The sequence below is a fragment of the Corythoichthys intestinalis genome, chromosome 20 (assembly GCF_030265065.1).
Source record: "Corythoichthys intestinalis isolate RoL2023-P3 chromosome 20, ASM3026506v1, whole genome shotgun sequence".
In the NCBI taxonomy this organism is placed as follows: Eukaryota; Metazoa; Chordata; class Actinopteri; order Syngnathiformes; family Syngnathidae; genus Corythoichthys; species Corythoichthys intestinalis.
The window spans coordinates 33,517,880-33,540,962 of record NC_080414.1 but is presented as its reverse complement, the minus strand read 5'-3'; the positions used below and the strand labels follow the sequence as shown (position 1 = coordinate 33,540,962).

The following is a 23,083-nucleotide window of genomic DNA, read 5'->3' as shown; positions in this document are numbered from 1 at the left end:
TTGAATGCGAAAATTATTTGAGACTTAAATATTTGCATTTGAACACTTAATTTTTCATTGAAAAAAGTTTTCTTTGATTTTAGCAATTCTCTTTGTGTTTGGCCCATATTACGGGTACGGCATTTGTGTCTAAATCATTCAATCCCCCAAAAAGTTGCTTCAATCATAAACAAATATTTTCAATCAAAGAAAAAATATCATTTATAAAAAATAAAATTGCCCCCCCCCCGCCCCATTTTTTAAAAATGATATGCAAAGCAAATGACCGTCTAAGGTGCTAGTCACATGATCTGTTCAAAAAATAATTTAGACCCATTATAAAAATATCTTTATTTGTTCATTTTATTCATTTTTGTTGTTTGCTTTACAACTTTTATATATATAGGAAAGTCAATTACATGCAATTGCACTTTTCGGTCACCAGGGGGAGCCTGGCCCACCCTTTAACTCTGCATATGCGCAAGTTTGCCGTTCTATGATCAACCCAGCCTGTTTAAATCACTTAGCATCTTAAAAGAACTGTAAAAAATGAAGTATTTGACAGAGCTATGCCCTCAACATGACTCAAAAGCGTGAATTTTAACATCTCTTCCAGTCTTTATTTGTCACCAATTGACCACGGAAAACTGGAGCTATGATCCTTTTAATTTCATAGACGTAACTATGGAGGAACTATTCACTTTTCAAACTAGGAACTATTTTCTCCACTAGAGGGCACTTTGGATGAATAATGCTTCATTCCTGTCATTTTTTTTTTCACATGCCAGAATTCCATTTTTTTTTTTTTTTCAGTGGCATAATGTGGTTTTGTAATGGGTTATTGTTTGTAACAACAGGTCTTATAGATAACTGTGCTGAGAAAAAAAACAAACATCTTTGTAAGCAGTTACTCACACTGTTACTCATTACTTGAGTATTCTTTTCACCACACACTTTTTTACTTATATTTGAGTACATTTTTTGGATGACTAATTTTACTTTCACTTGAATAACACTATTTTTGAAGTAACGCTACTCTTACTTAGTACACTCTTCGGCTACTCTACCGAACTCTGGTAGTAGTTAATAGTTGACAACATTTTACATTCTAGAAAAAAATGACACAGGAGCTGTTACAGTTCCTGACCCTATGCTTGAGATCTTGCACACAATAGGTTGGAGGGACAGGAAACAAGACAAGCCCAAGACAAAGACCAGATGAAACATCCTTCCTTTGTGTCATAGGCCTATCTCTTCATCTCTGTGTGTACGTGTTTATCTGTGCCATAGTCAAGACAATAAAATGCTTGAACGGAATGTGATATGACCAAAATGGAGAGCTGATAATAAAGCTTAAATTCTGACTGTGGATGAATGAAGAGGAGGCCATGCAGTCGCCCTCTGTCTGCGGTCGTAGCCATTATTTACAAGTCACAGGCTTTAATCATTGAGTAGGGTGTGTCGTCTCTAAGCTAATTACAGAAAGAGGGCGAGTCTGACAGCTCTGCAAATGTTGTTTCACAGGTTCTGTATCCTATGTCTCACTACCTTAAGTACTTTGGCCCAGCCACAAAACACTTTTTCACATGATTTATTTGAAAGAATACTTTACATAATCAACTAACAAAATATTAAATACTTCCATTTCAAAATTCACTTCAGCATCTGTTTCGGTTTCTTTTTCCAATGTGTTTTTAATGTATCCGACTGTTTTTAAGTGACCATGCTACCTGTGTCATTTTCAAATATTTGCAGACGCTTTGAGCATATGGCATATAGTTTATGGCCCACCGAATGGACTGACTTATCTTCTGCAGGTATTTTGTTTTTGTCTTTTTAAAGATGAATGATAACATAACATCATTGAAGTTGGCTAACTTGCAGTGTTAGCTAACCTGACAGTAGAATGTCAGGGAATTTAATCATATTATTAACCAAATAATTAGTTATAATTAAGCAAAAAATTAGGTGTGGTGCTATTTTTTCCAACTGTGTTCGGATCTAGCCAGTTTTTTTTTGTTTTGTTTTGTTCATGCAGTGCTTGAATATTTTTGCAGAAGCAACAAATTAAATTGGGTTCATTTTAGCACAGCTTAATGAGGTATTTCTCCATTCACATGCTGGGACAAGCGTCATTGTTGGATTATTAAATTAAATGATTAATGATGGCTGTTATATAAGATTTCACACAGTAGTTAGTTGATGATTTTATGTAAGTCTCAAGCTTGGTTATTTATAGCAGTTACCCCGTCCTCTGTTCTGTAAGGGGTTTTTGGTGGAAATACTGTAGTTGAAAGCGGGATAATAAACCGTATTCACAGTGATGTCACCAGGGTGACCACCTGTCCGGTTTTAGGACAGACACAGCCTTTTCAGTGACATGTCCGGCGTCCAGCAGAACCCATTAGCCGGACGCTAATTGTCTGGCATTTAAAGAAAATGGGCCGTGGTTCAGTTTATCTGGCGCAACTCAGAAACCACGGTTGTCACGACTGGTCTGTGTTGGCCGAGAGTGGCTTCAGTTAAAACAGTCCTACATCCATCCATCCATCCATCCATCCATCCATCCATCCATCCATCCATCCATCCATCCATCCATCCATCCATCCATCCATCCATCCAGGGCCGGCCCAGCCTATACGCAGACTATGCAGCTGCTTAGGGCCCCTGACCATTAGGGGGCCCCCCAATCTGGCAGTTGTTTAATTTATATTCTATTTTGTTTACTACAGTTTGCTTTATTTGACTTTTGTGAGTTTTGATACTTGATTACAAGCTTAAATATAAGTTCTTAACTTCTTTCTTTCCTCTATTAGAAAAAGGTTTGGCGCTATGTACTGTAAGTACTGACAATCATTTGGGGTGAGAAGGTTGAAGTATGCAGTGCAACAAAATCTGTTTAATATACAAAATATGGACGTATGGGTTGGATTGCATGTATGGGTTTCACAGTACACTGTGACGAAATGGTGGGCCAAAAATATGGGCCCCTTTGCATTATTTTGCTTAGGGCCCCCAAATGGCCTGGGCCGGCCCTGCATCCATCCATCCATCCATCCATCCCTACATCCATCCATCCATCCATCATCTCCCGCTTAATCCGGGGTCGGGTCGCGGGGCAGCAGCTATAGCAGGAAAGCCCAGACTTTCCTCTCCCCAGCCACTTCAACCAGCTCCTCCGGCGGGATCCAAAGGTGTTCCCAGGAGAGCCAAGAGACAAAGCCTCTCCAGCGTGGCCTCTAACCGGTGGGACATGCCCGGAACACCTCTCCAGGGAGGCGTCCAGGAGGCACTTGAACCAGATAATCGAGCCACCTCAGCTGGCTCCTCTCCACACGGAGGAGTAGCGGCTCGACGAGTCCCTCCCTGATGACAGCTTCTCACCATCATCTCTAAAGGCCGAGTTATGCTTCCACGTGAGACCTGTGCCGTCAAGGAAGACGCGATATACGACCCTCCGCTGTAGCCTGACGTGCACCTCCAGAATTTTGTCGACACATATGACGTGGTGGAAATGGACTGTGATTGGTCCGCTCAGACTGTTGTTTCCGGTTCAGTGCAAAATCACCACCATTGTCAAACATGATTTTGCTACACGCAAAAATGGACCAAGCCGACGAGAGTATCAACGAAGAGCAAGTATGACAACTTCTACAATGTCTCATCAAGACATCATGAAGATTGTTAAATGGCAAGCAATTCGTGGCAGGAGATTGCTGAAAATACAGGGCTGGAGGTCAGCCAGCGATTGAATAAAAAAATGGAAGAACCACCGAGACAAGTATGTGTGTGTTCGGAATTAAATGGCCACACGAAGTAGTGACCCAGTCGGTCAAAAACTGCCAGCTTTTTATCACTTTATGTCATATTTTTGGTTGGTAGACTTCATCATTTGTTGTGTACATATGTTTGCTCTGATTCTGTGACTTATTTACGTGTCCCATTTCAAGCATATGAAGAATAAAGCACAGGTTTGATTAACATCATCAACATCATAACGTTAACATCAAGGCTTCCAACGCAGTTTGGGAAGTTCCATAGCGGCCAGAAACCTGCTATGGCTTCCCACTGGCTGGTTATAGGACACGGCAAACAAATCGGGCTGGAGGGCTTTGCAGACCTCGGACAAAACACTGAACGCAGTGCTCAAGGCTAGTTTGAAGCTAGCCGCCACAGCTTTCTGGTTTCCACCCGAGGCTAGAACTCTCTGTGCGGCATCAAAAGTCGGACAGAACGCCTCAAAACCGTCTTCTGCGTCTCCTGCGCCTCAAACATTTGTATGGTCAACATTTATTCAATGTTGATGAGCTGAAGATCCACATTCAAGCGTTCCATCTTGCATTGTTTATTTATTTTTTTTCTCCGTTAAACTAGAAAAAGTCGACAAGCATGCCCCAAAACCGTATAAACACAACGACACACCCCTCTAGTTGCTTGGCGGTGAATTACAGAGCAACGCGTTCCCTCACCGCAGAACTATCGAATGCTCATTGACGCCGTAGTCACTTTGCCATCACCGGAAGACAGGAGCATAAGGTTTAAGGGAGAGACCGGGCACCCTGCGAAGGAAACTCATTTCGGCCGCTTGTATCCGGGATTTTGTTCTTTTGGTCACGACCTACAGCTCGCGACCATGAGGGTAGGAACATAGATCGACCGGTAAATTGAGAGCTTCGCATTTCGGCTCAGCTCCTTCTTCACCACTACAGACCAGTGCAGAGTCCACATTACTGCAGACGCTGCAACGATCCGCCTGTTGATCTCGCGCTCCCTCCTACCCTCTCTAGTGAACAAGACCGTAAGATACTTGAACTCCTCCACATGGGGCAGGGTCTCATCTCCAACTCCGAGAGGGCACGCCATCCTTTTCCCACTGAGGACCATGGTCTCGGATTTGGAGGTACTGATCTTCATCCCAACCGCTTCACACTTGACTGTGAACCGCTCCAGTGAGAGTTGGAGGTCACGCCTAATGAAGCCAACAGCACCACATCATCTGCAAAAAGCAGAGATGCAATGCTGAGGCCACCAAATCGGACTCCTCGACGCTTTGGCTGCATCTAAAAATTCTGTCCATAAAAGCTATGAACAGAATCGGTGACAAAGGGCAGCCTTGGTGGAGTCCAACCCTCACTGGGAACAAATTTGACTGACTGCCGGCAATGCGGACCGAACTCTGACACGGGTCGTACAGGGACCGAACAGCCCGTCCTATATCATTGGTTCAATAAAATGTAAACAAAGCTTCACGTGTGGCTATCTGAGAACATCATTTTCTCGCCAAGATTTTACAAAAGTGCTAGCAAACATACCAAAATGGAGGACATCTTCTAACATTGAACGGATGAAAGAGCACGATTTCCTCGCCATAAGCAGTCGAGACTCGTTCCACAGTTTTCTGTACGCTTTGCCGGTGTGACGTTGACGTGAGCAGTGGCAAATCAGCCGTAGAACGTCACACAGAGAGCGCGAAACACCAAAGAATGAGATGAGCAGCCGGTGCGTCAACATGTGCGTCGACATGGAAAATATTTTTTCCAGAACCCTCATCGCCTCTGAATAACAAAGTAATAATAGGCTGTAATAATAAATTGTAAAATTTTATGCCCCTAAACTTCCTGGAATTTTTGATGAGTAAAGTTAGGTGATTTGGTCAAAAAAATTAGGACAAATATCGTTTTGAAAAATTTTAGTTTTTTTTTTTTTTTAAATCCACGTTTATGGGCGAACAGAAAATTTGGAGGAATCGTTCGAAAAATTCCCTTCGTTGCGCAAAAATTCTGGTCATTTTGATATTGGAATGGTGACGGTCGGTCAAACGGTTTGGGCTGTGCGGCGTGCCAGAGAAACGCCATTAAAAAAAAAAAAAAAAATCATCATATGGGCCTTTGTCTTGCAATGCTCTGTCTAAATACATCACGGAGTGAGGCTTTACACACAAGCTAGGTTGCTAGCTTTATTAGCATTACTTAGCTTCCATTCCCACCTAATCTAGAAATGTTCATTATATTTGAATTCGATATACAGTATGTATGTAAGACAACATATTGCCTTGTCGTAAACAATGTTGTCAATCTTACTTTAAAAAAGTAATTTATTACAGTTACAAATTGCTTCTCCCTAAAAGTAATTGCGTTACCTGAATGTAAGAGAAAGAGAATGTAAGAGTTTTCTTGGCAAAGTAACTGGTGATAGTTTTCATGTTTCATGCCAAAAACAGAAACAAAAACAGGTCACACAATGTGAAGTTTAAAGGGTTTTTGGGACAATTGGTTCTAGCCCAATTCTTAACTAGACACAGGGGTATTGCGAATATTGCGATAACTAGATAGTAACTTTTGCTATGTGTGGAAGTTATTTAATTAATGTTGTGAATCAACCATTAAAGTTGTTAAAATTGCCCCCGTTATTGCATTAGTTCCCTTCTGTCTACTTTCGACATGTGTAAGTTTTAAAACTGTTTCATCATTTAAGGATAGATTTAAGTTAAGTTTTTCCAATTTAGGAGCATTTTAGGTAAAAAGTTACTTAGGTTCGCTAGGAAGGCTCTGTTGTACAGAACCTTCCTGAGAAGTCTACTGCTTTAAGATGGCGGCTGTTTACTAACACATCTAGTTCTTTATTTTACATGTTGCTAATGCCGCCGTGGCTGTCATTTGCATCTAGTTCTGTATATATGTGATATCTACCGAAGCATTATGTGGGCGTAGTTTGTAGGCTATCGGCTACAGTCAGGTATTATTGGAGCCACCTAGCATAGTAGCTTTGCGTTTGCAACGGCGTCACACTCCCTTGCCTCCTCCCTACTCCTGTTCTGCTCTCTCGTCTCCGTGAGTACGTCTTTTTCAGACTTTTCTCGCGTCAGTCAACCAACATCGTAACGCATAGTAACGCACGCCTTTCCCGCCTCAGTAATGGTAATGGCGTTGCCAAGATGAGAAAAGTAATTAATTAGATTATTCACTACTGAAGAAATTAACGCCGTTAGTAATGCTGTTATATTCTAACACCGTTATTAACAACACTGGTCGTAAATAATATTAATCTTCATCCTTTCGAAATTGAATGTTATTTCCTTGTAGATCCTGGTGGTCCATATAAACACAAAGGAGTTTAACAGAGGGATACACTCCTGTTACCAAACCCGGAAGAGGGTATGACGTCATACACTGGAACACTTTTAAAATGTAAATATTTTATTCCTTAAAATTATATTAATTCAAATAGACGTTAGAGTGAACAAGTGTACCTCTCATGAATTTAAAAAAAATAAATTTAACACAAATAAAAGCAAAACTCACCACACGAAAGAGTTTGAAAAAGTCCACGTTGGCATAGAACTTATCCTCGATGATCTGCAGCCTCTGAGCAGTAAGGATACACATAGCGTTGCGGACGTCGAGAAGCGCCCCACGACTCGGGAAAATGAGGAACTGATCCAATAGGTTCAAACTGCAGGCAATGTCCTTTAAACGCATGTTTGGAACTCCAAAGGCAAACTGGGGAAAGAAATGCTAAATGATCAAATTGTTTTCATTCTAATTCTGTTTTGATTTGTCAGAAAGCTCATTATACTACTTCTACTTAAATATTTTACTGAACAAAAGGTTAGTTAAATCATCACTTATCTTATAGTTAACGTGCTCACTTGTGTAATGTAATGATTACCTGCTCAGGCCTGATTTGGGCACGGACAAGGTGATTGACCACGGTTTCAGTTAATGGAACATCTCTCAAAAGGTGTGACGTGAGAGTTTCATCATCCTTTAGGATTGTCTCCACCTCTATTCCTCTGCCTGTTGTAAACATAGAACAAATAATAAATATTGTGCACAAAATAAAGAGGAATTGAAAAGTTTCTTAACCGCTTGTGATCATGTTTGCCTCTTTTCATGCACGTTATGAATTAATGTTGCAACAACAAATCAATTACATTGATTAAAATCCATTAATAAATTAGTTACCAATGAATTTGATAATCGATTTTTGCTGGCAGCAATGAGCAGTCCCGTTTGGGTCTTTGTTTGTGTGTAATGTGAGGCTGCACGCGCGCCAGTGATTTACTGTTTGACTGTATTACTCTAACACATTCAATGTAAAACTATTAGCATTTATATCATAGTTTAAGAAAAACAAGTATAATATATTTGATATAATGAAGAGCTGGACTTGGAATGATTAGAACTTGGAGCGCCGAGACAACAGGCAGATGAGGACAGAAAGATACAGGACACATTCTGACCACGGAACCCCAACACGCACGTCATGCAGCTGACTGAGTAAGATTGACACTGACAACCAGGTGATACGCAAGACATTTACAAGCCCATGTCTGCACCACCAAATCCTGCAATCAGCTCTACCGGATAATCCAGAACAAATGGCGGGACGTCTTGCCACAAGGAAAATCTGATACGAAAGAACCCACGACTGAGAAGTGAACACTCAGCACTCACGTGGCGCTGAGGATGGCAAAATCCTTAACTCTCGTTGACCTGACAACAGTAACGCCCGAATCCTCCTGTCCAATCCACAAACACACAATAATCCTGAACAACGCCCAAACACACCCGTCTTCTGGACAACAGCCGCCTCACCAGAGCCTTTAAAAGACTGAATGTTTAACTAATCGTTGTGATTTTTCACAGGAATCTTTTGTTGACTTGTGATAAGGTGACCCTGGATCCAGTTTGCCTCCTCCCCTCTGTGCTGTATGATCAAGTGAGCCTGGATCCAGTTTGCCTCCTCCTCTCTGTGCTGTATGATCGCTGTCGACCTCAATAAATAAATTGTCAACTTGTGTTTCGAAGCCTTTTTCCAGCTTTCAAAATTGAGTCACTACAAGGGGTTAAGACTAAAGTGAACGCGCGGAGTTTGGCCTTTTGGCCAGGTTGTCGGAAATCCGCCAGCCCGGGTTGTTCGAATTCCGCTAGCACGGTTCCGGCAATTCGGCTGGCATTATTTCAGCAATCTGGCTGAAAGGTCAGATTCTTTGAAGCAAGAGAGAGAGAGAGAGTTCATTGGTAGTCTGCTACAATCAGGTTGAGTTACTGAATCAATAACTTTAGGAAGTGTCGAGAGTTAGATTGTCTTTTTTGTTGTTTGATCCTGTGTGCCGCCGTCAGATGTGAGTAATTGAAGCCAATTGTATTGTTTTTATTCTTTGTTGATGAGACGTTACTACTTAGCATGGAGTGCTGAGCTAGTTAGAGATTCAGTGTGTTAAGTGTCCGTTTGGAGAAGCTTATTAGCAATGGCGTTATTGTTAGATAGTAAAGTTTAAGTCTAATTTCTTATATGAAGAAAGTGCACACATAAACCCATTCATATAACAGCTAAGAGTCTCCTTTCAACACAAGCTCCCATTCAAACTGTAAATTGTCATACAAGAGAGAGTGCTTTGAAATTGAATTTGTATTGAAGAATAACTGTTGGATAAAGAAAGCTGATTAATTTTGGTCGGCCTCATCCTTATTCGATTTTAGTTCGTTGAAATGAAATAAATGAGTCATTAACACAATTTAAATTAGCATTTTGCCCACAAGATAAAAAAAAAAAAAAAAATGTCTATCAGCAGCACTTTTTTAAATTTGATTGAACAGGACTTTTGTCTTATTTGTCTACTGAGAAATTCCTTTTATGTTTTATACTCAGAACTAGAGATGTCCGATCGATCGGGTCCGATCACATCATGTTCAAAGTATCGGAATCGGCAAAAAAATATCGGCCATGCTTTTTTTAATATATATATATATTTTTTTATTAAATCGTTTTCTAATTGTATTTAACTTTGCAGACATAATATGTTACACTCATCCAGAGTCTTTAGTTTAGGCTTAAGGTAGGGTTATCAAATTTGTCCCGATAACGGCGGTAATTAATTTTGTAAAAACTGTATCACGTTAAAATATTTAACGCAATTAATGCATGCACTGCACGACCCACTCACACATTGTCGCGCTCAATCTGTAATGGCGCCGTTTTACCTATATAGAGAGATAAAAGGCAGCGTAAAATGAGTAGAGTGAATTTTTGGAGGCTTTTTTTAATTGGCTAAAGCCTTACAATCCCTCTCCCTATGATTAGAAATATCATGGGAAGCAATGTGGGGAAGTAAGGTAGCAATTGATCTTTTTCTTAACACCTTATGTTATTTCGCAACACAGAGAAGATATATCAATTGGTAGCACTACGCACAGTCATGGTTCCACTTCCCATCATGCATTTGGGCATGGCTACAGTATCATTTACTGAAAGCTCAACAAATACACTAGATGGCAATATTTAGTCACAATATACAAAGTCACAAGTCTTTCTATCTTTGGATCCCTCTCACAGAAAGAATGTTAATAATGTAAATGCCATCTTGAGGATTTATTGTCATAATAAACAAATACAGTACTTATGTACTGTATGTTGAATGTATATATTCGTCCGAGTTTTATTCATTTTTTTCTTAATGCATTGCCAAAATGTATATGATCGGGAAAAATTATCGGGAATGATTGGAATTGAATCGGGAGCAAAAAAAAAGCAATTGGCTCGGGAAATATTGGGATCGGCAGATACTCAAACTAAAACGATCGGGATCGGATCGGGAGCAAAAAAACATTCTCGGAACAACCCTACTCAGAACCTTTATTAAAAACATTAACACGTTTTATGTACTGAAAAACGTACAGTTGTAGTCTACAGTTAAGTCAGGAAGCTGAAAAAAAAATACTTTTGAAGGAAATAGTCATCTATTTTGTCTTCATTGTAACTTACAACATGCCGAAAACAACTTCAAATTAAATTGTGAAGGTAATAAGAAATAAGTGACATTTATCTGATTATCGATTTAATCGTTTAATTAATTGTCCCAATAATTGATTATAAAAATAATCGTTAGTTGCAGCCCTATTATAAATCAAACACTACACGACATTCTTTAAGTGCCACGTTGTTGCCAGTAAGCATACATGTTAAACAAGGAAAGGAAGAAGTGTGAGGCAGGTGGATTAAAAAAAAGTGTGACTTGATAGCATCCATGTGTATGCAAAGGGGCTACATGTGAGCGTGGCTACTTTAGAACGCCTTGTAAGTTTCACAGGTGCATTCAACGAACCCTTCGGAATGTTATAATGAAGCCATTTATTTTACGGATTCAAAACCGAGTAAGCTAACATCTACGTGAATTCCTGTTCATATTTCTTCCAGATTTCAAAGTTACTACAAATAATTTTGCCTTTTGCTGTAGATTTTCACGTTGGGAAATGAAACTCATTTCATTTAAACTGTTCCTGTTTTTCTTTTCATGTCTACATTCTCATTTTATTGTCGCATCCTTGCATCGCATACTATTTTCATGGCGTAAAATGACGCAATTTTTAAAAAATGATCTACGCAGTTCATGTTGTCTGTATGTGTTATACTTCCTCATACCAAGTGCCAGTCAACCTTCCACTGAGCATACATATTTCTTCTCCGGTTAGGTAGGGGGCGAGCAGTTGAAAGAAATGGAATCAAGCCTGTTAATTGAGGGCAAACCAGTCCAAAACCTGGTCTAAAACGCCACTTTGCCTAGTTTAGTCAGCGTACAAGATAAGGCTCTGCGTTTCTAAACCCCAGATATGAACCACTGCGCTAGATCAGTGCTTCTCAATTATTTTCTGTTACGCCCCCCCAAGGAAGACGTAAATGTTTCGCGCCCCCCCCCCAACTCTCTGCCGCCACTGTAAATAGTATCATTCGTCTATATTACTATTATAAGTACGCCTCAGCCTAACATTGTGTCCTTTTTTTTCTAATAAAGAAAAAAAGTAACATAGATCAACTTATAATAAAGTATAACTTTTTTAACATTGTGTTGCTTGTAACAGAAAAGACTTAATGCGCATCAATTTGCCTGAAGTTAAAAAAAAAAAAAAAAAAAAAAAAAAAAAAAAAAGTCACATCCAAACTGTAAAAATACACTCAAGGTACATTTTTGACCATTTGATACTGAAAAATAAAATGTAATAAAATCAGTAAATAATAACAAATTCAAATTGATTAGAAACATTTACTCTTCAGGACAACATGCCAAAAAATTTGACCGAAAAAAAAACAAAACTGAATAGAAGGGGGGAAAAAGGTCTCTGGACAGAAGGAAAGTTTTTATTTTCGCTGATTCACCACAGTGCTCACTGGTTTACTGATATAACACTGACAAAGCGGGACGATTGTGACAATTGGCAATATTCGGCACATTTTCGCTGAAAAACGTGGCGTCTTAACTGATTTGGCTTCTCCGCTATAATCATTTTTAGACTCAGTAAACAGTGGTCTTTCCTCATTTCCCACTATATTAAAAGTCAAAGGCAAACGGCCCGAAAAAAGCGCATTCTCGGCGGCCGAGGGAGAACCGTAGGTGAGGGCGGTGGTCGTGACGATCCCAAGCCGAAAACAGCACTTCTCGGCCGGACACGTGAGAAAGACAGTGGGTCGCTGCGTGAGTCCAGCTCTGCATGAGTCTCTTCCGTGTGCTCTTGCTTACTTCAAAAATACTGCACGCACTTTGAAAATGAGAGCGCCACTGCCACCCACGGAGTGGATGTGCAAGTACACTTTATTCTAGTACGGCAAAAAAAAAAAAAAAAAAAAAAAAAGCATGTTCCCCGAGTTCACTCGCGCCCCCCCTGGCATCGCTCTGCGCCCCCCTGGGGGGGCGCGCCCCACCATTTGAGAAGTACTGCGCTAGATGAAGTAGCTGTCATTTTCCAGGTCATAGAAGTGGTATTTCATTGACAGTTGAAAAATTTCAACGCATCAACTGTTGCAATCCAAATGATTACTACAAAATAACTGATAAACCTAATTTTCAGCAAGGTAACATTAATTAAATTCACACTTATTACTTCCAGTGGCCAGCCCATACTTAGGACTATTCCCCTGTTGTTTCAACAGGGCATTGCTTTACTCTCAATGCAAGTTCAAACCAAGATTAACCTGTTTGGGGAAGAAGCTACCTTCATGGCTATGGCTCAGGAGGTAAGAGCGGGTCGTGCACCTAATCTCAAACTTGGCCATTCTATCCAAGTCTTCTCTGCTCTTGTCTTCTGACCTTACACACTTCAAGCGAACCTGTAGTCGAACCCAGTGACCTTACAAGGCTTCTCCAAATAAAAGCCATGTTCTCTCTAGTTTTCATCATGTACTTATTTGTCTAACTGTGTTGTACACCACAATTGGTAGAAATTAAATTGATGGATGGAGTATTGACACAACAATTTAAAATCATTTCAGAGCGCTCTATCTTGTTTGTAGAATTAAATTGCTCTACATTTACCAAACTTGCTTAATGGTATAATGCTTAGTTCTCTCCCGGGGCTCATGAGAACTCCACTGCTTGTGGAATGTGGACTCATATTTTCTTTTAGGTCTGTTGAACGTTATGCCATGAGAGTGGTCTGACATAACCATTGCAAGAGGGAAAGCCCTTAGTGGCTTCCCACTCCCATCGTTAAAATTTTTACTAAAAATACAGGCACTGATCTGCGTAGTTTAGGCCTACATGTTTATATGAAAACAGTATTGTCGGCAGAGTGGCCCATGAGATGGGAACCGTGGCTTTATTGTGCCTCTTGGGGAGAGGACGCCGGTTGGGGCACGTGAATCGCTTTCCCACCAAATAAACACTGGATCATCAGCGAAAGTAAGCAGCTTACACTACGCATCTTTCTCAAAGCCATGTGATGTAATCGTGTTACTGTGTAAAGATATGCTGATGGTAAAAAGTATGAGTGACAGCGGATACAGACGTATTAAAACTGCACCATGGCTGCTTAAACTAATCAAAGATTAATGACGTGAAAGATACAATTTAACCAGCAATAATGGAGCGATTAAATTGACAGGATTACTACAGGTATCAGCAAATTTCATTGTTCATTAAATGTTTTTTATAATGCCACTTTTAACTAATTTAATGCCCTGCTCAATTGCAAATACACTGCTGGCCAAAGGTATTGGCATCCCGGCAATTCTGTCAGAGAATGCTCAATTTCTCCCAGATAATGATTGCAGTTACAAATGCTTTGGTAGTTATTTGATTTTGCTTGCAATGAAAAAACACAAAAGAGAATTAAAAAAAAAACATTACCATTATCAAATCATTATAAAAATGGGGCAGACAAAAGTATTGGGACCCCCAGCCTAATACTTGGTAGCACAACCTTTAGACAAAATAACTGCGAACAACCGCTTCCGGTATCCATCATTGAATTTCTTACAATGCTCTGCTGGAATTTTAGACCATTCTTCTTTGGCCAACTGCTCCAGGTCTCTGAGATTTGAAGGGTGCCGTCTCCAAACTGCCATTTTCAGATCTCTCCACAGGTGTTCTATGGGACACTTTAGAAGTCTCCTGTGCTTTCTCTGAAACCATTTTCTAGAGCATTTTGAAGTGTTTTTTGGGTCATTGTCCTGCTTGAAGACCTATGACCTCTGAGGGAGACCCAGCTTTCTCCCACTTGGCCTTACATTATGCTGCAAAATTAGTTGGTAGTCTTTAGACTTCATAATGCCATGCACACGGTCAAGCAATCCAGTGCCAGAGGCAGCAATGCAACCCCAAAACACCAGGGAACCTCCGCCACGTTTGACTGTGGGGACCATGTTGTTTCCTTTGAAGGCCTAATTTTTTTTCCTGTAAACTCTATGTTGATGCCTTTTCCCAAAAAGCTCTACTTTTGTCTCCTCTCACCGGAGACCATTCTTCCAAAATGTTTTTGGCTTTCTCAGGTAAGTTTTGGCCAGTCTGGCTTTTTTTATGTCTCTGGGTCAGAAGTGGGGTCTTCCTGGGTATCCTACCATAGAGTCCCTTTTCATTCAGATGCCGACGGATAGTACGGGTTGACACTGTTGTACTCTTGGACTCCAGGACTGCTTGAACTTGTTTGGATCTTAGTTGAGGTTCTTTATCCACCACCCGCACAATTTTTCAATGAAATCTCTTGTCAATTTTTCTTTTCCGTCCACATCTAGGGAGGTCAGTCACAGTGACATGGGCTTTACACTTATTGATGACACTGCGCACGGTAGACAAAGGAAGATAAAGGTCTTTGGAGATGGACTTGTAGCTTTGAGATTGCCAATGCCTCCTCACAATTTTGCTTCTCAAGTCCTCAGACACTTCTTTGGTCTTCTTATTTTCTTCATGCTCAATGTGGTACACACAAGGACACAGGTCAGAGGCTGAGTCAATTTTAATCCATTTTAACTGGCTGCAAGTGTGATTTAGTTATTGCCACCAACTGTTATGTGCACCAGGTAAGTAACAGGTGCTGCTGATTACACAATTTCGAGAAGCCTTACAGGATTTTTCAAAGCCCATTTTTGGAGTTTTGTGTTTTTGTGTAAAATGATGAAATAATTCATTATCTTTCAACCATTCTTTGTTCATTTAATTTTGGCACCACAAATGCAAATGATCTGCTCACATAACAAATCCCAAACATCTTAGTTTGGAGACATCTAATGGTCAATAAGCATAACTGTTTTGCTAAGCTGTGACCAGTCCTTGTACAAATGCAGAAGGCATCTACATTCACTGTGAAGGCAACATGCATATTGGCCCAAAACTGATAATTAAAAATGTCGAAAATATCTGTTATCATTTCAAAATCCGTTTATCTTATCCCATAACAATCTTGTCTTATGTTCTCTTATCCCGGCTGCCTGACAATATCAGACACCTCAATTAATGTAAAAAAAAAAAAAAAAAAGTTTTTTTTAACTGTTACATTTACATAATTTTTTAAAGCTGCCCTGTTCAGCTGCTTGACACAGATAATGGAGATCTGAGTGTCCGATTGAGCTAAACAGTTTTAATGTATCACATGGGAGTATGACATTCATCCATTGTGATTAGAGATGTCCCGATCGATCGGGTCCGGTCTCGTCATTTTCAAAGTATCGGAATCGGCAAAAAAATATCGGCCATGCCTTTTTTTTATATATATATATATTTTAAATTAAATCGTTTTCTAATTGTATTTAACGTTACAGACATAATATGTTTCACTCTTCCAGAGTCTTTAGTGTAGGCTTAAGGTAGGGTTATCAAATTTATCCTAATAACGGCGGTAATTAATTTTTTAAAAAATGTATCACGTTAAAATATTTAACGCAATTAATGCATGCGCTGCACGACCCACTCACGCATTGTCGCGCTCAATCTGTAATGGTGCCGTTTTACCTATATAGAGAGATAAAAAGCAGCGTAAAATGAGTAGAGTGAATTTTGGCAGCCTTTGGAGCCTTTTTTTAATTGGCTAAAACCTTACAATCCCTCTCCCTAAGATAAGAAGTATCATGGGAAGCAATGTGGGGAAGCAAGGTAGCAATTGATCTTTATCTTAACACCTTATGTTATTTGTCAACGCAGAGAAGATATATCAATTGGTAGCACTACGCACAGTCAGGGTTCCACTTCCCATCATGCATTTGGGCACGACTACAGTATCATTTACTGAAAGCGCAACAAATACACTAGATGGCAATATTTAGTCACAATATACAAAGTCACAAGTCTTTCTGTCCATTAATCCCTCTCACAGAAAGAATGTTGATAATGTAAATGCCATCTTGAGGATTTATTGTCATAATAAACAAATACAGTACTTATGTATTGTATGTCTAATGTATATATTCATCCGAGTTTTATTCATTTTTTTCTTAATGCATTGCCAAAATGTATATGATCAGGAAAAATTATCGGGAATGATTGGAATTGAATCGGGAGCAAAAAAAATGCAATCGGATCGGGAAACATCGGGATCGGCAGATACTTGAACTAAAACGATTGGGATCGGATCGGGAGCAAAAAAACATGATCGGAACGACCCTAATTATGATCATTCTAAATACCTTGTTTATTAGGAGAAAGCAGAGAACAGTTTACATAATTTTAATGCCTCAATCATTTAAATCAATACTTTTTAATGCTTTTTAAGGCCTGAATTTTGACAAAATCCATTTAATGACGTTAAATGCTTTTTAATGACCTGCAAAAACCCTGGCTTAAAAAAAAAAAAAAAAAAAAAAAAAAATCAATAAATTATCAAAAATGTATTAGACTTTCTTTTGAGATGAACAAAAAACAATTCTACTACTTCAGTAAAGTCTCATTTTAAATCCAAATGGTCGATGACAGCTTTTCAGAACTGACCTGTGATTTTGTCAGCATGGGTACGCAATGTGTCCATTAAGTGACTCATGGCTCTCACTTCATGCCAAAATCGCCCCATGGGTAGAAGCTTCGGATCGCTAAAAAGCAGCTCCTGTGCATCCATGTAGAAGCGAGCTAATCTGAGAAAACAAAGTCAGAGTCACGTATCATTCACTGTTGTTTCTTTCATTGAGCATCATATATTTGTCTGTCCACTTGTAGTATGTTTAAGGATGTGATGGAAAGTCAGCGGAAAGCTCACATTGAGTTATTGTAGTTGGACACAAAACCAGGTGATTCACCACGGGTGGGGTACTGGAAACAAGGGTTGTTCGCATTACAGAAGATTCCTTGGATCCACGGTAAGACCCCTGCTGAAGGCATGGCCTTATTGGGAAAATGGCCTGCGAAAGACTGCATAGTCTCAAGAAAAATACATGCGCAAAAGAATGGTTCGCAGAGGATGTGTGTTGAAGTGTTGTGCTTACATTCGTGCTGACGGTAAAGAGGATTCACTCTTCGAAGCCACACAAGCCCCACAAACAAAATAATAGGCCACATGATTTCCATGAAGAAACGCACCTGGGTGAAAAGTGAAAGTAAGAATATGAAAAGTGTTGCTTAGTCTGGGAAATATTGAGAAACATGCTTGTGAAATGGGAAAAAGGTCAGGCTTGTGTTGTAACTTCACTGGAAGATAATAGCATTTACCAAGCAGAATTCTTTGATGTGATCCCTGTACAGTGACTGTGCTGACCGTAGTTTCTCTGGCAGCTAATCAAATGTATGAGAAGTGTCACCAAAGCCACACCCCAAATAATTATGCAGTGACATGCGGAAATGATCGTTTAATTCCACAACGCAGAGCGATGAAAACTGGGGAGTCGATACCTTGTGCCAAACTGCACCAAAAAGTCTCTTGGACTCAGGAAATCGGGTATTTTGGATTTATTGTGACTTTTTTGTCCATTTACAGCAGGGGTGTCCAAACTTTTTGCAAAGGGGGCCAGATTTGATGCGGTAAAAATGTGGGGGGCCGACCTTGGCTGACGTCCTTTACGTAGAACAATATAAATTAAGCACATTTTAGCAAGCCATTCTGTGTGTCACATGTGCTTTATTATTTTTTTAATTACCGTATTGGCCCGAATATAAGACAGCCCTGATTATAAGACGCCTCTTTTTTAAGACTCAAGTTTGAAAAAAGACTTTTTGAACACCAAATTAATTTTTATACAGAAAATAATGACAGTACATCTTAAACAAATGATTATAACCAGGGGTGCACATAATTTTTTTGCCCAGGTTCTCAGAGGAGGACCTGGAGATGTGACTTGGTCCTCATTGAGCTTGAGAGCCGACCTGCCTGATGCGATAAATTTATGACAAGCTTTACTTAGAGCCAATTAACTTTAATTAATTATATTAACAATTAATGCTTGACTAACATCAACTGGCACAACAAAATTGCCATTACTTTGAAGTGAAATGTAAAGAAATAAGAAGCACCAATTCAAAATAAAGGGCATTATGCGGCTCCCACATTAACTCCAAGCCTTTTTAAAAGTGGGATATCCTCCTCATAAGACCTCATTGAACGTGCATGTTTAGCTTTGTAAAATGCGAGCAAAAACACGATAGTTTGCTTAATTGCCACATGCTCTCTGTTTTTTTCGTGCTTTTCAAAGTTTGGATGGCTGAAATTCTTTGACCCTACATAAAATGCGCTGCTCTTATCGGCGACATTGGGATTCTCACGGCACATTTTGTACCGCATTTCCGTGCGAGCATCATTTGCTTCTAGCCATGGTACCTCCTGTAGCCACTTTTCAGCAAAAGTCCTTTTTTTCGGTAGCTCCGGTGACATCTCTGTCGTCTGTCTGTCTTTTGACGGGGGTGGGGGAACACGGAAGTAATTTAGTGATGGCCAAATGAAGCCTCATGAAGCAATGAAGCTTTGCAGCCAATTGGTCTGCACATGTAGCAAAGCTTCATGGTGCTTCATTTATCCTATGGCGCCATCAAGTGGTCTAGAAGCCCAAGAGGTCAACATTGTTAAGAATTCAATGGCTATTTGCTTAAGACAAAGATATGAATGTGCTTGTGTTAGTAATTTAGTATGTGAACAAAATACAACAAGTTCTAAGGGTAATTTGTTATTCATTTTTATTTAGAAATAATAGCTTTCCCACAGTGGCTGGCTTTAAACAGTTTCTTTTTTTTTGGAAAATATTTCACCAGCTTTAGAAAATATTCTTTCACAAGGCACAGATGAAGCTGGGGTGCAGAGAAATGTGAGTGCCAGTTTATATAAATTTGGGTAGGTATTCTTTTGTGCCTCCCAGTACACTAATGGATTGTTCATTCTGTTGATGTTTGGTTCAGATAGGTACACACACACACTCACATTTATGTTAAAGTAGTTTTTCTCCCTTACCTTATTGAAAGCAATCAAATCAAAATGTTCCCATACAGGGGAGGATCGCTCTTTTCGCGCAGGTTCCATCGCAAGCAAAGGACAAGGCTCGAAAAAAGATTGCACTGGTTGCACTGTTGCGCACAGATGTAACAAGTACAGGAGCCCGAAATCCACAAAATTTGAGATAACAGGCGATCGCCATTGCGTTTTGCAACCAATTTATACCGTAGTCTGTCCTGTTTTTGCAATGTGCGCCATACGTTGGATCACTTCCGAAGCACTCACGAGATTCAGCCGGCCGCCAGCGAGGCTTCCCACGTCATCATTTCCGGGTTTTGCCGAAATGAAGCGCGCCTCGCTACAAGCTTCGTGGAAACCCCCCTCCCATTACTCGACACAAGCTTCGGAACCTCGGCTCATTTCGTCCAATCACTAAAATAATTACTCAGTGTGGCCTGCCTCTTCAAAATTTTGAGAAGTTATTTTCTCGTGTCCGCCGCAAATACAGTGGTAAGCCATCGGTACGCAAAAGCGTATGGAAGCCGTTGAGGGCCAGCGCATTTGTCTACGTCCAGTACGCATGCGCGCATGCGGACCACTTATGTGCACCCCTGATTATAACAATATATTTGAGAGAAAAAGCATGTTATTTTGCCTCATTCAAATCTTAATATCTGAACATTTAAATATGAAAAACTAAAGTGTAATCACATTCGTAAATGAATGGCTTCTTGTTTTTGAAATGTAAATAAACCAATCTATTATGATAAAACAACAAAATTGCAATAACTGCATTAACCATCAAAGTGAGGTCTAACTGCAACTGTAGTCTTGAAGCAAAACTGATTAAGAAAAAACATTGAAATAAAATAATGCAAAATGGCTAAACTTAAGAGTAGCTGAGATCAGTCATGACAGAACATTACTCATGTTCAGCATTCACTTCAATGATATCTGGCGCCATCTAGCGTCGTGAATGGGTATAATATCTAGACCCCGAATATTTATTCACTTTTTCAGTCTTATTTCAATGCAAAAAACACAGTCTTATATTCGGGCCAATACGGTAGTAATTTCAACAATCTCGCAACTAGCCTTTGTGGCGTTCTCTTTCGACTCTCGGGCTCTTGCGAAATACTGCTCTGAAATTAAATTAGCTTCAAGTTGCTTCAATTTCTCGCTGTGTATCTTCCCTGTAATCTTGTCGTACACGTCAGCATGTCTTGTTTGCTAATAACGCCTCACATTGAACTCTTTGAAAACGGTGACTGTCTCTGCAAATGAGGCAGACATAGTTGTTGCGTATTTTAGTGAACAAATAGTCCAATTTCCACCTATCCTTGAAGCGTTGACTGTCGCAGTCAACTTTCTTTTTTTTTGTTGATTGTCGCCATTTTAGAAAATTGGAAGTAAAGGATCACACGGGGTAATTTTGCTTAGAGTGCTGCTGCCTTTTGGTGGGTAAATTTAGTGTGTAAGCTACTTCATATGCTGGTAGCAGTACTGCTGACCAATTTATCAAGTCTGTGTGTGGGCCAGAAGTTATTGATTTTATGACAGAGGCTGGGGGCCGGATGAAATTTGACCACGGGCCGCATTTGGCCCCCGGGCCGGACTTTGGACATGTCTGATTTACAGGGTGCACATATGAGACATTTGCGTCTAGGGAGTTAGTTGGATCCTCATCAAAATTGGTGAGACTGTTCATGAGACATATGATATCTAATGTTATCAAAATAGTGAGTTTTTATTCATAGGCCTGACCTGGGCAGGGTGCCAAGGTCTGCTTTATTTTGGCAACACGCCTAATTCAGTAAATGACTAACAATAAACATCCAAGGTTGAGTCTTTTTCATATCTGGCATGTATGCGAGGTACCCCAGCCGAACACGACTGCATTGAAATATTACCCATTAGGCCTGGTGCCCCCGACTGGAAACAGGAAACACAGTTTTTACCAGACAGACTCCTCCTCCAAGGGAAAAAAATCAATTGACCTCAAATCTGCACCAGGGGAGCCATAAGACGTGTTCAGGTGCCTCATGAAAAATGTTGTGGTTTCATTAAAACAGAGGGGTTCAAACCGAAAAAGTGTAAATGATCGTCGCCATTTTGTCTCACCACAAATTTTGAACAGTCATAACTAGGCACATATAGAGAGTCATAATCTGAAGGATCCTGTAGGGGTCATTTGCAGCAACGCTACAGCACCAACTACTGGCAACCGAAGGTCACTCATCTTACTTATACATGTCCAATTCCTTTCAAGTTGGTCAGTGTAGTTAAAAGACCTTTTGTAATACAGTGGTACCTCTACATACGAAGTTAATTGGTTCCAGGACCGTGTTTGTAAGTTGAAATGTTTGTATGTCGAGCAGGATTTTCCCATAAAAATACATTATAATCCCATTAATTCGTTCCACAGCCTGAAAACCTAAACTAAATCTTTGTAAAATGCTGCTGGTACTACTGCAAATAGCAATTACACAGAGCAAAACAAATAATGAATAAAAATTGGAATATTAATACAATAATAGTAATAATAATAATACATGTAATAATGTAACGAATGGGGTTCTAATGTGGCGGCTATGTTTTACGTGGTGTACCTGAATGCACCGTGTGGCTGACTTGACAGAGTGAGGGGCGGAGGACTTTTTACTTTTAGAAAAGGATTATATATGTAATGGGGTGGGCAAATTGTGTATTAAAAAAAGTTGATATTATTAACTATTATGTTGATATTCAAATGTCTTTTTTTTAAAATATTCAGAAAAATTGTCAGAAATTGTATTTTTGCTTTTCTTGCTTATAGAACATTTTCTTATGTCCTATATATATATATATATATATATATATATATATATATATATATAAACAGTCATAAAGAATTGCTCAATAATTAAGCTGAAAATGTTTGTTTCTTACAATTTAGACAAAACCATGAATGGATACGCCTGTATCATCAGCAAAGCACAAAAGCATTTTCAACTGATTGAAAACAGGGTGCAAATAATAGATAAAAGGATTTTACCCTCTGCCTCCTGCGGACAGTCCAGTTCTTCCACAGCAGGAGTCTGACCTGCGTTCCGGCCCCCATGGCTCCTCTGTTTCACCCCCAATAGGGGCTCACAATAGCAGACAAGCCTGTATCCAACCAAATACGTCTCATACAATATGGACTAAAAATCTCAAAATGACAATTTTAAGTTCATCTATTGAATTACAAGTAGTTTAACATATCATATGCAACTCCATAAACTATTGCTATAAGCATGCACCAGCAACAACACACAAGCTTTCTGTCAAGTGCATGAAACCACATTTCTAAATCAGGAATCAGACACTAAACCAAACATGAATATACATAAATGCAACACCTACCTCAGGAGAATACTTTCCTTTGTGATCGATGTCTAATGAATACTACGTCACGCCGCATATTCCACCGAGTGAGCTGTGGGATTGCTAACACAGCTAATTTGTAGACCTTG

General features: G+C 39.7%; 1 protein-coding gene across 2 annotated transcripts in view; it reads right to left on the bottom strand.

Moving 5' to 3' along the window:
• Nucleotides 1-23,083, bottom strand: part of abca4a (ATP-binding cassette, sub-family A (ABC1), member 4a) — a 103,428-nt gene extending 80,345 nt beyond the window's left edge. For both annotated transcript variants that reach the window (XM_057824130.1, XM_057824131.1), the window contains exons 1-7: nt 22,974-23,083; nt 22,624-22,736; nt 17,659-17,752; nt 17,433-17,574; nt 17,171-17,310; nt 7,648-7,775; nt 7,281-7,478 (exon numbers count right to left, since the gene is read on the bottom strand). In XM_057824130.1, coding sequence (XP_057680113.1) covers nt 7,281-7,478; nt 7,648-7,775; nt 17,171-17,310; nt 17,433-17,574; nt 17,659-17,752; nt 22,624-22,689 — 768 coding nt within the window. In that variant the 5' untranslated portion in view covers nt 22,690-22,736; nt 22,974-23,083. The remainder of the gene's footprint in view (nt 1-7,280; nt 7,479-7,647; nt 7,776-17,170; nt 17,311-17,432; nt 17,575-17,658; nt 17,753-22,623; nt 22,737-22,973) is intronic.